Source organism: Phyllobates terribilis, unplaced genomic scaffold (assembly GCF_046119375.1).
Source record: "Phyllobates terribilis strain yellow unplaced genomic scaffold, ASM4611937v1 Scaffold_8__6_contigs__length_399053987, whole genome shotgun sequence".
NCBI classification, from domain to species: domain Eukaryota; kingdom Metazoa; phylum Chordata; class Amphibia; order Anura; family Dendrobatidae; genus Phyllobates; species Phyllobates terribilis.
In genome coordinates this window covers 196,953,956-196,968,360 of record NW_027362768.1, presented here as the reverse complement: position 1 = coordinate 196,968,360, position 14,405 = coordinate 196,953,956, and the positions used below count along the sequence as shown (strand labels likewise).

General features: G+C 45.4%; 1 protein-coding gene across 2 annotated transcripts in view; it reads right to left on the bottom strand.

Annotated features, from left to right (window-relative positions):
* Positions 1-12,985, bottom strand: part of SPATA1 (spermatogenesis associated 1) — a 48,835-nt gene extending 35,850 nt beyond the window's left edge. The window contains exons 1-4 of one of the 2 annotated variants that reach the window (XM_073644004.1): positions 12,702-12,985; positions 10,838-10,944; positions 5,861-5,978; positions 2,060-2,113 (exon numbers count right to left, since the gene is read on the bottom strand). In XM_073644004.1, the coding sequence (XP_073500105.1) occupies positions 2,060-2,113; positions 5,861-5,978; positions 10,838-10,944; positions 12,702-12,752 (330 nt within the window). In that variant the 5' untranslated portion in view covers positions 12,753-12,985. Of the gene's footprint in view, positions 1-2,059; positions 2,114-5,860; positions 5,979-10,837; positions 10,945-12,410; positions 12,557-12,701 lie in introns of those variants that run through there. The other variant, XM_073644005.1, reaches the window with a different exon arrangement.
* Positions 12,986-14,405: the final 1,420 nt, after the last annotated feature.

Below are 14,405 nucleotides of genomic sequence, written 5' to 3'. Positions count from 1 at the left end.
GGAACATTTCAAGGGTTGAGGGATTTCTAAGGGGTAACATTGCTCCTTGCGGAGAGCGACATGTTGACCATGTCACGGTGAGGAGACTTTTAAAGCTGCAATGCTCCTCTGGGAAATATGCAAATTGCCTCTTCAGAGAGGAAGAGAACTAGAACTCTAGTGCCTCCTACAGGACGTAGCAATCCTAAAAGTTCAAAGTGACCCTTTAAGGAGCCTTATCACATGACTTAGGATATAAGCTAGAAACAGAAATTCAATTTGAAGACACTGTGTTTCGGTGTACTGCCCCTCGTCAATGCAAAGTGTGAGTTCTGGTTTGGCTGGGTGAGAGGAATGGATTCAATCAAATTGCAACAAATTCTTGATGCAAACATAACACCATCTGTAAAAAAGCTGAAGGTAAAAAGAGGATGATTCTACAAATGGATAATGATCCTAAACACACGTCACAATCCACAATAGACGACCTCAAAAGGCGCAAGCTGAAGGTTTTACAATGGCCCTCACAGTCCCCTGATCTAAACATCATTGAAAATCTGTGGCTAGACCTCAAAATAGCAGCGGATGCAAGACGCCCCAGAAATCACACAGAACTGGAAGAATTCTCTAAGGAAGAACGGAAGAAAATCCCTCAGACAAGAACTGAAAGTCTCTTGTCTGGCTACAAAAAGCCTTTACAAGCTGTGATACTTGCAAAAGAGGGCGCTACTAGGTACTAACCATGCAGGGGGCACAAACTCTTGCATCGGCCCTGTTTACTTTTTGTAATTTTTAAAATATATATATTTTTTGCCTAAAATACAAAGTAAATGTGTCATCTTTAACTTTAGGCCTTTGAGAGATCATTTCATCTTCAAGTTGCTTAACTATTCACAATAACAGTAATTTTGACCAGGGGCGCCCAAACTTTTACATGCCACTGTGCAAAGCTCCTATAGTGGTACAAAGCCCCACCCCCACTTCCTGTAGCGGTACAAAACCCCACCCCCACTTCCTGTAGCGGTACAAAGCTTCACCCCACTTCCTGTAGCAGTACAAAACCCCACCCCCACTTCCTGTAGCGGTACAAATCCCCACCCCCACTTCCTGTAGTGGTACAAAGCTTCACCCCACTTCCTGTAGCGGCACAAAACCCCACCCCCACTTCCTGTAGCAGTACAAAGCTTCACTCCACTTCCTGTAGCGCTACAAAACCCCACCCCCACTTCCTGTAGCGGTACAAAACCCCACCCCTACTTCCTGTAGCGGTACAAAGCTTCACTCCACTTCCTGTAGAGGTACAAAACACCGCCCCCACTTCCTGTAGTGGTACAAAGGCACACACCCCACTTCTTGTAGCGGTAAAAAGCCCCACCCCCACTTCCTGCAGTGGTAGAAAGCCCCACCCCCACTTCCTGCAGCGGTAGAAAGCCCCACCCCCTACTTCCTGTATTCCGCCTCTGCTGCTACAGATGGATTACGCTGGCCATCACACAGCGGACAGTAAGTTACAGGAAAAGGAGACACCTGACGGCTTTGGAGGGATTTTCTAAGACCAGATAATTTACATATCAATTGATTTGCAGACGGTCTGCTACATTATCTAAGTCTGAAAATATAAGCCGCATTGAAAGGGATTGTGTAGCCCCAAACATAGTTACCTGACACAGTGCTGCCTCCGGTGCTGCCCCAATTTCAGTGGTAGCTGCAATACCAGACACAGCCTATAGACAAGAATGGCGCTGTGTCTGGCAAAACTACACAGGGACCACTGCTTTTCTAATTATTAGAGGCAACAGCATTAAAATCTGCAGCAATACATTAATAATAGTCTAGTGATAGAACGTCAAGGTTTCTTCCACCAGAATCTTTCTTTTTTTCTTTCATTTTATTCTGCAATCAGTAAGATGCAAGTTACATATCAGATGTATGCCACGTACACAGCAGGTCAGCGTTCAAGTGAACGAAGAGAGCAGTAAAATGGAGGCGCCTGAAGGTTTTGCATTAGTGATTGCACCCTGTATATTAGTATATACACCTTCAGCCAAGGACATTGCGGTGAGAGACGAGATCTACTTACATAAGGTGGAGCAAACGACTTCAGCTTCAGATCATATTCCTGCCTCAATTTTACCTGCACATAAACATATATTCATATGAGAACAAACGGATTGAAATAATCGTAACTTTATTGATTAAAAAAACTAAAATGAGGACGTGTCGCCCAATGCAGCCAATCAGAGCTCATGTCACCCAACGAAGCCAATCAGAGCTCATGTCGCCCAACGAAGCCAATCAGAGCTCATGTCGCCCAACGAAGCCAATCAGAGCTCATGTCGCCCAACGCAGCCAATCAGAGCTCATGTCGCCCAACGCAGCCAATCAGAGCTCATGTCGCCCAACGCAGCCAATCAGAGCTCATGTCGCCCAACGCAGCCAATCAGAGCTCATGTCGCCCAACGAAGCCAATCAGAGCTCATGTCGCCCAACGAAGCCAATCAGAGCTCATGTCGCCCAACGCAGCCAATCAGAGCTCATGTCGCCCAACGCAGCCAATCAGAGCTCATGTCACCCAACGCAGCCAATCAGAGCTCATGTCGCCCAAAGCAGCCAATCAGAGCTCATGTCACCCAACGAAGCCAATCAGAGCTCATGTCGCCCAACGCAGGCAATCAGAGCTCATGTCGCCCAAAGCAGCCAATCAGAGCTCATGTCGCCCAACGCAGCCAATCAGAGCTCATGTCGCCCAACACAGCCAATCAGAGCTCAGCTTTTACTTTGTGAGTTGTTCTGAGAAGGTTTCCTGTCCCGCCAGTTGCTATGATCAGACTTTCTGTTTTTAGGTTTTCGTTCACTTTATGAATTGCAGATCTGAGCGTCCAATAATAATAGTTCTGCAGAGACGCTGCTGAGCTCCGGCCTGAGGGTGCGCTCACATCAGCGTTAAACTCAGCGAGTGCAAGGTGAGAAAACCTCGCACTGCACTCGCCATAGTGTTATTCAGTGAGGCAGGGCTCATCTGCGAGTGTTTCCTCACCGGGAATTGGGGTGAGGAAAACTTTGCAGCATGCTGTGAATGGCCGCGTAAAACGTCCGAGACTCACCAATGAAAGTCAATGGGTGCGATAGAAAAAAAAATATTGCACGGCACATGGACCATGCGTGTGCCATGTGAGTTTAATGCACACATCATAGGAAACCCGACATTTTATTAGCCAAATACAATAAATTCACAGCGTGAACCATCAGAATAGAATAGATAGAAAGAGGTCATTGAGATATTTAATTAGTGCAGTGCGTGTAGCTAACTGTACTTGTATGTAGCTATTTATTAATTAAATAAATTAAAGAAAAAAATGGCGTGGGATCCCCTGAAATTTTATTAACCAGCAGACGGAAAGCCAACAGCTGGGGGCTGATGTTTATAGTCTGGGAAGTTGGTAATAAACATGGAGCTTCCCAGGCTATTAATATCAGCTCACAGCTGTCTACTTAGCCTTTACTAGTTATTAACAAGGGGGACCACCCAAAAAATGACGTGGAGTCCCTCCTATTTTTAATAACCAGAAAAGGCTGAGCAGACAGCTGTGGGCTGATATTAATAGCCTAGGATGGGGTCATAGATATTGGCCCCCTCCCAGACAAAGAACATCAGCCCTCAGTTGCCCTAGAAACGGCGCATCCATTAGATGCGTCAATTCTGGCGCTTAGCCTTGGCTCTTCCCACTTGCCCTGGTGTGGTGGCAAGTGGGGTAGTGGGGTTGGGGTTGATGTCAGCTTTGTATTGGCAGCTAACATCAAGCCCAGGGGTTAGTACTGGAGACACCTGGCTGCCAATACAAGGCAGACATCAACCTCAACCCTATTACCCCACTTGCCACCGACAAGTGGGAAGAGACACGGCTAAGCACCAGAATTGGGGCATCTAATGGATGCGCCATTTCTGAGGCGGCTGAGGGCTGATGTTTTTGTCTGGGAGGGGGCCAATATCCATGGCCCCTTCCTAGGCTATTAATATCAGCCCGTAGCAGTCCGCCTAGGCTTTGCTGGTTATTAAAAAATAGGGGATCCCACATCATTTTTTTGTGGGTCAACCCTTGTTAACAGCCAGTTAAGGCTAAGTAGACAGCTGTGAACTGATATTAATAGCCTAGTAAGGGGCCATGGATATTGGAAGTTCCATGTTTATTACCCCCATCCTAGACTGTAAACATCAGCCCCCAGCGATCAGCTTTCCCTCAGCTGATTAAGAAAATTAAGGGGGACCCCCATGCCATTTTTGTCTTTAAATATTAAGGGGGACACTACGCCATTTTTTTTCTTTAATTATTAAGGGGGATCCCACGCCATTTTTCTCTTTAATTATTAAGGGGGACCCCACTCCATTTTTTTCTTTAATTTATTAAATGATTAGCTAAATACATGTATAGTAAGCTAGACACGCACGGCACTAATTATATCTTAATGACTTATTTCTACCTATCTATAGCTGAGCATAAGATTGTTCTATTAGTTACAAAACTAGCTTAAAATTCCAGAGACTTACTGTATGAAAAGCTGATGTTAAAAACGCATGTCATACAGATGCTATGTGAGACCAGATGAGAATAAAGCCCGCCTGACACTTGCCTGACATTCTCCAACTTTTCTGGCTGAGAATCTCAGATACTTTTTATCCGCAGCCTAATATAGAAGTTAATGGAGAACTCAGTGTCTGCAGAGCACCGAGGAGATGAGTTGTGTAACGATTGTGAAATCGCATCTCCGGGAAACTCTGCAAATATTTGGCCACAAAACAATGAAGTTGTGTTGCCAGGATGAAGGATTGCGGAATGACAGAAGGAATCGCCATGTAGTGCACCTGTCAGGTATCCCGGCACGTCCCACTGCGCAGGATGCCATGCACATTACTCATGGATGACATAAAGATGAGCCTGGAGAAAGGTGGGGTATAAAAGGACGTAATACGGTCCCATGGTGACCTCAGTGACTGCTGCACTGTCCATAAACCCTGTGGATATGATAGACACAGCCCCCCACTCCAGACCCCCTTTACCAGCCAGCATGGAGAGCAGCCCCTTCTCTGGTATACCCAGCGTGGCATACAAATGGCGGGAATGTAATACTAGATTTTTCCATGCAGCGGTCATTGCAGATGTGTACGAAGAGCCGCCACTTCTGGATCAGCCGATCGCCGGACATAAGAAGTGCCAGTCCTCAGGAGGCCACCGCTTTAAGTTTATTTGATGCAATTTTCCAATAAGACTGCACAGGAACATGTACAAATCCCCCGAAATGCCCCACGTGGGTCTGTTTGCAGCAGTTGCACCCCGTTATGAGCAGCATAATTCCAGGACTGACAACACGGAAAGATGAGGAGCCTTCCGGTCCAACCTACAGGGACTCCGCTCCTGCGAGCTATGGGACCGACAGGATGGCACAAACTGTCCCCACGTCCCACTAATTCCAACAATGAACATCAGGTCATGTATGCCGTAATCTACACAGCGGGGTGATGTGAAAGCCCACCCAAAAGGAGGAATAATTAGAGTAACGCCCCCGAGTAAGCAGCTATCGGAGGCCAGACTATACAGGATGACGAACAGCAAATATCACCAAGCCAGATGGATGACTCATACAAAGACGAGATGACTCATATAAAGACGAGATGACTCATATAAAGACGAGATGACTCATACAAAGACGAGATGACTCATATAAAGACGAGATGACTCATACAAAGACGAGATGACTCATACAAAGACGAGATGACTCATATAAAGACGAGATGACTCATATAATACTCAGGGAGTCATCAGATTACCAAGAAGTCAAGAGACCGGACTCTGGTACTAATCACGTCTATAACACAGAAAGTTACCACGGCCAGGCTGCTCCCGACACATTTCAGGAACACAAACTTGTCTGTGACGACTTCGTCCCCCAGGAATCCAGCCAGGTTCTCTCTCAGCATCCGCAGCTTCATATCAGGGGGCACACTGAAAAAGAGCCAGCCGTTAACAAGAGTCCTCCTGCCATGAGGACGTCCCCTGCCGTTCTGATGTGTAAAGAGGCATTCAGGCTGTGTGCACACAGAGGTTTTACAGGGGTTCATTTTTCTAGTGGAAACCACCTCTGCAGCGGGGGGGGGGAGTGGAGGGAAGGTGAAAAGAATAATGCATTAAAGAATAACGGCAGAATGGGTGACATATATATCAGGATGGGGGATATATATACCAGGATGGGGGATATATAAACCAGGATGGGGGATATATACCAGGATTGGGGACATATATACCAGGATAGGGGACATATATACCAGGATGGAGGATATATATACCAGGATGAAGGATATATATACCAGGATGGAGGATATATATACCAGGATGAAGGATATATATACCAGGATAAGGGACATATATACCAGGATGGGGGACATATATACCAGGATGGGGGACATATATACCAGGATGGGGGACATATATACCAGGATGGGGGATATATATACCAGGATGGGGGGCATATATACCAGGATAAGGGACATATATAGCAGGATGGAGGATATATATACCAGGATAGGGGAGATATATACCAGGATAAGGGACATATATAGCAGGATGGAGGATATATATACCAGGATAAGGGACATATATACCAGGATAAGGGACATATATACTAGGATAAGGGACATATATACCAGGATGGGGGACATATATACCAGGATGGGGGATATACATACCAGGATAAGGGACATATATAGCAGGATGGAGGATATATATACCAGGATAAGGGACATATATACCAGGATGGAGGATATATATACCAGGATGGGGGAGATATATACCAGGATAAGGGACATATATACCAGGATGGAGGATATATATACCAGGATGGAGGATATATATATACCAGGATAAGGGACATATATAGCAGGATGGAAGATATATATACCAGGATAAGGGACATATATAGCAGGATGGAGGATATATATACCAGGATAAGGGACATATATACCAGGATGGAGGATATATATACCAAGATGGGGGAGATATATACCAGGATAAGGGACATATATACCAGGATGGAGGATATATATACCAGGATGGAGGATATATATACCAGGATAAGGGACATATATACCCGGATGGAGGATATATATACCAGGAAGAAGGATATATATACCAGGATAAGGGACATATATACCAGGATGGGGGACATATATACCAGGATGGGGGAGATATATACCAGGATGGGGGATATATATACCAGGATAAGGGACATATATAGCAGGATGGAGGATATATATACCAGGATAAGGGACATATATACCAGGATGAAGGATATATATACCAGGATGGGGGAGATATATACCAGGATAAGGGACATATATAGCAGGATGGAGGATATATATACCAGGATGGGGGAGATATATACCAGGATAAGGGACATATATACCAGGATGGAGGATATATATGCCAGGATGAAGGATATATATACCAGGATAAGGGACATATATACCAGGATGGAGGATATATATACCAGGATAAGGGACATATATACCAGGATGGAGGACATATATACCAGGATGGGGGAGATATATACCAGGATGGGGGATATATATACCAGGATAAGGGACATATATAGCAGGATGGAGGATATATATACCAGGATAAGGGACATATATACCAGGATGAAAGATATATATACCAGGATGGGGGAGATATATACCAGGATAAGGGACATATATACCAGGATGGAGGATATATATACCAGGATGGATGATATATATATACCAGGATAAGGGACATATATAGCAGGATGGAGGATATATATACCAGGATAAGGGACATATATACCAGGATGGAGGATATATATACCAGGATGGGGGAGATATATACCAGGATAAGGGACATATATACCAGGATGGAGGATATATATACCAGGATGGAGGATATATATACCAGGATAAGGCACATATACAGTCATGGCCAAAAATATTGAGAATGAGACAAATACTAATTTTTCCAAAGTTTACTGCTTCATTTTTTGTAATGGCAATTTGCATATACTCCTGAATGTAAAAGAGTGATCAGCTTAACAGCAATTACTGTACTTGCAAAGTCAATATTTGCCCAGAAAATGAACTTTAACCCCCAAAACACATTTCAACATCATTGCAGTCCTGCCTTAAAAGGAGCAGCTAACATCGTTTTAGTGATTCATCCATTAACACAGGTGTGGGTGTTGATGAGGACAAGGCTGGCGATCAATCAGTCATGATTAAGTAAGAATGACATCACTGGACACTTTAAAAGGAGGCTGGTTCTTGGTATCATTGTTTCTCTTCAGTTAACCATGGTTATCTCTAAAGAAACACGTGCAGCCATCATTGCACTGCACAAAAATGGCCTAACAGGGAAGAGTATCGCAGCTACAAAGATTGCACCTCAGTCAACAATCTATCGCATCATCAAGAACTTCAAGGAGAGAGCTTCCATTGTTGTCAAAAAGGCTCCAGGGCGCCCAAGAAAGACCAGCAAGCGCCAGGACCGTATCTTAAAACTGTTTCAGCTGCGGGATCGGACTACCAGCAGTGCCGAGCTTGCTCAGGAATGGCAGCAGGCTGGTGTGAGTGCTTCTGCACGCACTGTGAGGTGGAGACTCTTTGAGCAAGGACTGGTTTCAAGGAGGGCAGCAAAGAAGCCACTTCTCTCCAGAAAAAACATCAGGGACCGACTGATATTCTGCAAAAGGTACAGGGAGTGGACTGCTGAGGACTGGGGCAAAGTCATTTTCTCTGATGAATCCCCTTTTCGAATATTTGGGACATCTGGAAAACAGCTTATTCGGAGAAGAAGAGGTGAGCGCTACCACCAGTCATGTCTCATGCCAACTGTAAAGCATTCTGAAACCATTCATGTGTGGGGTTGCTTCTCAGCCAAGGGAATCGGCTCACTCACAGTCTTGCCTAAAAACACAGCCATGAATAAAGAATGGTACCAGAATGTCCTCCAAGAGCAACTTCTCCCAACCGTCCAAGAGCAGTTTGGTGCCCAAAAATGCCTTTTCCAGCATGATGGAGCACCTTGCCATAAAGCAAAGGTGATAACAAAATGGCTCATGGAACAAAACATAGAGATTTTGAGTCCATGGCCTGGAAACTCCTCAGATCTTAATCCCATTGAGAACTTGTGGTCAATCATCAAGAGACGGGTGGACAAACAAAAACCAACAAATTCTGGCAAAATGCAAGCATTGATTATGCAAGAATGGACTGCTATCAGTCAGGATTTGGTCCAAAAGTTGATTGAGAACATGCCAGGGAGAATTACAGAGGCCTTGAAGAAGAAGGGGCAACACTGCAAATATTGACTTGCTGCATTAACTCATTCTAACTGTCAATATAACCTATTGGTACTCATAATATGATTGCAATTATATTTCTGTATGTGATATAAACATCAGACAAACACTAATAAAAACCAGAGGCCAGCAGATCATGTGAAAATATAATTTTGGTGTCATTCTCAAAACTTTTGGCCATGACTGTATACAAGGATGGGGGACATATATACCAGGATGGGGGATATATATACCAGGATAAGGGACATATATACCAGGATGGAGGATATATATACCAGGATAAGGGACATATATACCAGGATGGGGGACATATATGCCAGGATAAAGGACATATATACCAGGATGGAGGATATATATACCAGGATAAGGGACATATATACCAGGATAAGGGACATATATACCAGGATGGGGGACATATATACCAGGATGGGGGACATATATACCAGGATGGGGATGAGGATGAGGGACATATAAACCAGGATGGGAAACATATATACCAGGATGGGGGACATATATACCAGGATAAGGGACATATATACCAGGATGGGGGATACATATACCAGGATGGGAGACATATATACCAGGATGGGGGACATATATACCAGGAAGGGGGATATATATACCAGGATGGGGGACATATATACCAGGATGGGGAATATATGTACAAGGATGAGGGGACATATATACCAGGATGGGGGACATATATACCAGGATAAGGGACATATATACCAGAAAGGATCCAGGATAAGGGACATATATACCAGGATGGGAGACATATATACCAGGATAAGGGACATATATATCAGGATAAGGGACACATACATACCAGGATGGGGGATATATATGCCAGGATGGTGCCGAGGATAAGGGACATATATACCAGGATGGGGCTGAGGATAAGGGACATATATACCAGGATGGGGCTGAGGATAAGAGACATATATACCAGGATGGGACTGAGGATAAGGGACATATATACCAGGATGGGGGATATATGTACCAGGATAAGGGACATATATACCAGGATAAGGGACATATATACCAGGATGGGGGACATATATACCAGGATGGGGCTGAGGATAAGGGACATATATACCAGGATGGGGGACATATATACCAGGACGGGGGACATATATACCAGGATGGAGGATATATATAAGAGGATGAGGGACATATATACCAGGATGGGGGACATATATACCAGGATAGGGGATATATATACCAGGATGGGGGACATATATACCAGGATAAGGAACATATATACCAGAAAGGATCCAGGATGGGAGACATTACTACATAATGGTGGACGGGGGACACTCGTATGTCCTTATAGGATTTAGAATGCTACAAGGGACAGTACATCTGACAAACATGTGGGGACACTGTGGACAAATGTATTTTATTTTTTTATGGGTCACTTTATAGATATGATAAAATAAGCCAGTAGCAGTAATGCCGTGGTCAGGACATACAAAGACTTCGTTATTTTCTTTACCTGATGAATCCCAGTGAGATAAATCTCCCAATCACGTCCAGAGAGGCTTTATTTAGTTTGGGGCTCCACAGATCTTCTGGCACAAGATAGACGTGCAGCTCTATCAGCTGAAATACAGGCGGCCATACATTACATATACTCTATATAGATCTGATGCATTCATACTACCACCCCCATCATCAGAAGTCACCTACTATTTCATGTCAGAAAGGTGCAAACACATTTCCCCTGGTTTATAGATTTTCTTGTTCAGAACCTCACATTGGATTATAAAGGAATATCAGGAACCTTCCTATCAGCCCTCAGCTGGCGGACAGACGATGGATATGCACCATCAGGGGCTGGGAAAGAAACCGTGGGGTCAGAACATGGGGACTTGTACTGGAGAACTATGGGGGGACGTTATCACCAGGGGACTTGTACTGGAGAATTATGGGGGGGACGTTATCACCAGGGGACTTGTACTGGAGAACTATTGGGGGACGTTATCACCAGGGGACTTGTACTGGAGAACTATGGGGGGACGTTAACACCAGGGGACATGTACTGGAGAACTATGGGGGGATGTTATTACCAGGGGACTTGTACTGGAGAACTATTGGGGGACGTTATCACCAGGGGATTTGTACTGGAGAATTATGGGGGGGACGTTATCACCAGGGGACTTGTACTGGAGAATTATGGGGGGACGTTATCATCAGGGGACTTGTACTGGAGAACCATGGGGGACGTTATCACCAGGGGACTTGTACTGGAGAACTATTGGGGGACGTTATCACCAGGGGACTTGCACTGGAGAACTATTGGGGGACGTTATCACCAGGGGACTTGTACTGGAGAACTATGGGGGGACGTTATCATCAGGGGACTTGTACTGGAGAACTATGGGGGGACTTTATCATTAGGGGACTTGTACTGGAGAACTATCGGGGATGTTATCACCAGGGGACTTGTACTGGAGAACTATGGGGGGACGTTATCATCAGAGGACTTGTACTGGAGAAGTATGGGGGGACGTTATCACCAGGGGACTTGTACCGGAGAACTATGGGGGGACGATATCACCAGGGGACTTGTACTGGAGAACTATGGGGGGACGATATCACCAGGGGACTTGTACTGGAGAACTATGGGGGGACGATATTACCAGGGGACTTGTACCGGAGAACTATGGGGGGACTTTATCATCAGGGGACTTGTACTGGAGAACTATGTAGCAAGCGTGGAGTTCACCAGTGTGCCAGCGTCTCTGCATGGTGTCACTGTGTGCCGTGGGGACATCCGTCATATTTAGCCTCTATTTTGCTTTTTAACAGAAAACTAAATGGATTTCCCCATGGGGAGAGGGGCACATTCGGGCAGCACTGAAGAATGTTTTTCCTGCCACTGTTTCCTTTCTTTGCGAGCTGCCTTATATCATAATGTACTGAGGGAATTCAAAGACTTGAAAAAACACAATTTTCATCATATTATATCTACCCTGTAACTTGTTCCCAAAGTTTCCTTCATAACGTGAAGTCCGAAACCTCGAGATCACAAAAAAAGAAAATAAATCACCCAAATGATAAAATACCGTTCATCTCATCATTCATCTGGTTGCAAAAATAAATTCATTTCTGCAAGATCCATTCAGGCAAATCTGACGCTCACAGAAATGTCTGCGGCGAATCTGCCTCGTGTGAATGTGCCCTTATGCTTTGATTTCTCGGTCGCCGGTTTTCAGACCCAATGATCCACAATCACATCCAGGTCCATTCATACATTGCATTTCAGCCACCAGACGTTCCCACGCGGATCCACCAGATACATGGCAGTGGCAGTCCCAAGAGACACATAGGAATCTCGGAGACGTCTCCGCTCTCACCCCGGCTGTTGACGGCCTCGTCTGGTTCATTGGAGTGTGAGTCTGATCCATGGCGAATAAAAACCCAAAGTCGACGTTTGCATGGTGGCAATAAGTCAGTAGTGAGATCTGTCCTGTCCGGAGCCCCACATCTCCAGTCTCCGGAGCCGGCGTGTAGCTGCCACTCCCTGGACACACAGGACCGGCTGTAATCTCCACATACTACATCCCAGCCAAGAGCGCGGTGTTTGTTGTGTCCTACAAGTGTGCAGAACGCCTCTGTCGTCAGGACACGGCTCCACCGGCTCCAGGGCTGCAATTTCGTAATGAGGGGTTTGGTTGTGGGCAGGTAAATTGGCTGCTAGTCCAGAAGTCAGAGACGCATTGTATAAAGCTGCGTTCACACACACAGGTTTCTGACCGGTCAGGATAATTCTACAGATAAAATTGGTCGCAGATTGCACATGCCATGATCCGCACAGCAGTGGCCGGGTATTGGCATGGACTAGATTGGGCAGAAAGTGCACCAGACAAGTGTGCACTGTGACTTATATCCCGCAGGCCGTAAATCTGTATGAAAGAACGGCTTGTGTGCACTGGCAGGCTGGTATCATTGGGTGAGTGCTGGCAGAGGGGCCCACTGGCCAAATGCCAGCTCCTCTCAGCAACTCCTTAGGCTATGTTCACATGGGGCTTTATCAGGATTATTTTTTCAGAGCGGATCCTCTCCAAAATCCTCTTCAAAAAATGTTTGGAACCATCTTCCTATTTGTTCCTATGGGAAATCCCCTTTCACGTTCATATAAAATTCTTGAATGTTTTTTTTTTTTCTTCTAACGGAGTTTTGAAAAATGACCGGTGGAAAAAAGAAGGAGCGTGTCGCTTCTAGGAGACGTCTCCTGAAGGAATCGGCTGCAGTCTGGGCACAGCGCCATCAAAAGGCTGCAAAAAAAGTCTCCAAAAACACTTGATAAGCGCTTAAAATTATCTTCAAAAAAACTTGAAGCATTTCCTCACTTTTTGATTGCAAGAAAAATATTTCCGTGTGCACACGGCCTAAGTCCGGCTTCACACATACGGAGTGCGATGTATGAACTCCACAGCTTCATCAACGCCTCCGAGGCTGCAGAGTTCGGGGCAGGAGTCCTGCAGCCGCTCCGGACCTCGACGTCTATACTCAAGACCATTACTGTTCTTATATATTCCCCCCAACATCAAGTAACGAGATGTTGCCTACATTATACGTACAGTATATAGCTGAGGTCACATAGAAGATCAGGCCCTCAAACGGCTGCACCGGCGGAGAGATGAGCGTTATGGCTCTTGGGAACAGGGATGGAAAAACCACTTCACCTAAATAGCTGCATCCAAAAGGGTAAAAGACGCTGGTCCATAAAGAGTCCTCAGCTCAGGAGAGGTCATAAGCCTATGATCGCGGGGGTCCTGCTGATCGTGGGGGTCCTGTGTCCCTCGGTGAATGGAGTGCAGACAGCCGAGCATCATCTCCATCCGTCCCATAGACAGAACAGTGTGAGCACCGCGCCATTCACATGGGGGCTCTCATGATGGGTCGGGGTGAGACCACCAGCGATTGGACACTTCTCACCTAAATACTTTTCTACATCTGTCCTATAATGTGGAGTGTAAGTTTTCAGAATTTGATACATTTGAGGCATTTTCCCTTTCTTGGCAGAAGCCCCCTGATTAGCGGCAGCAGAGATGCTC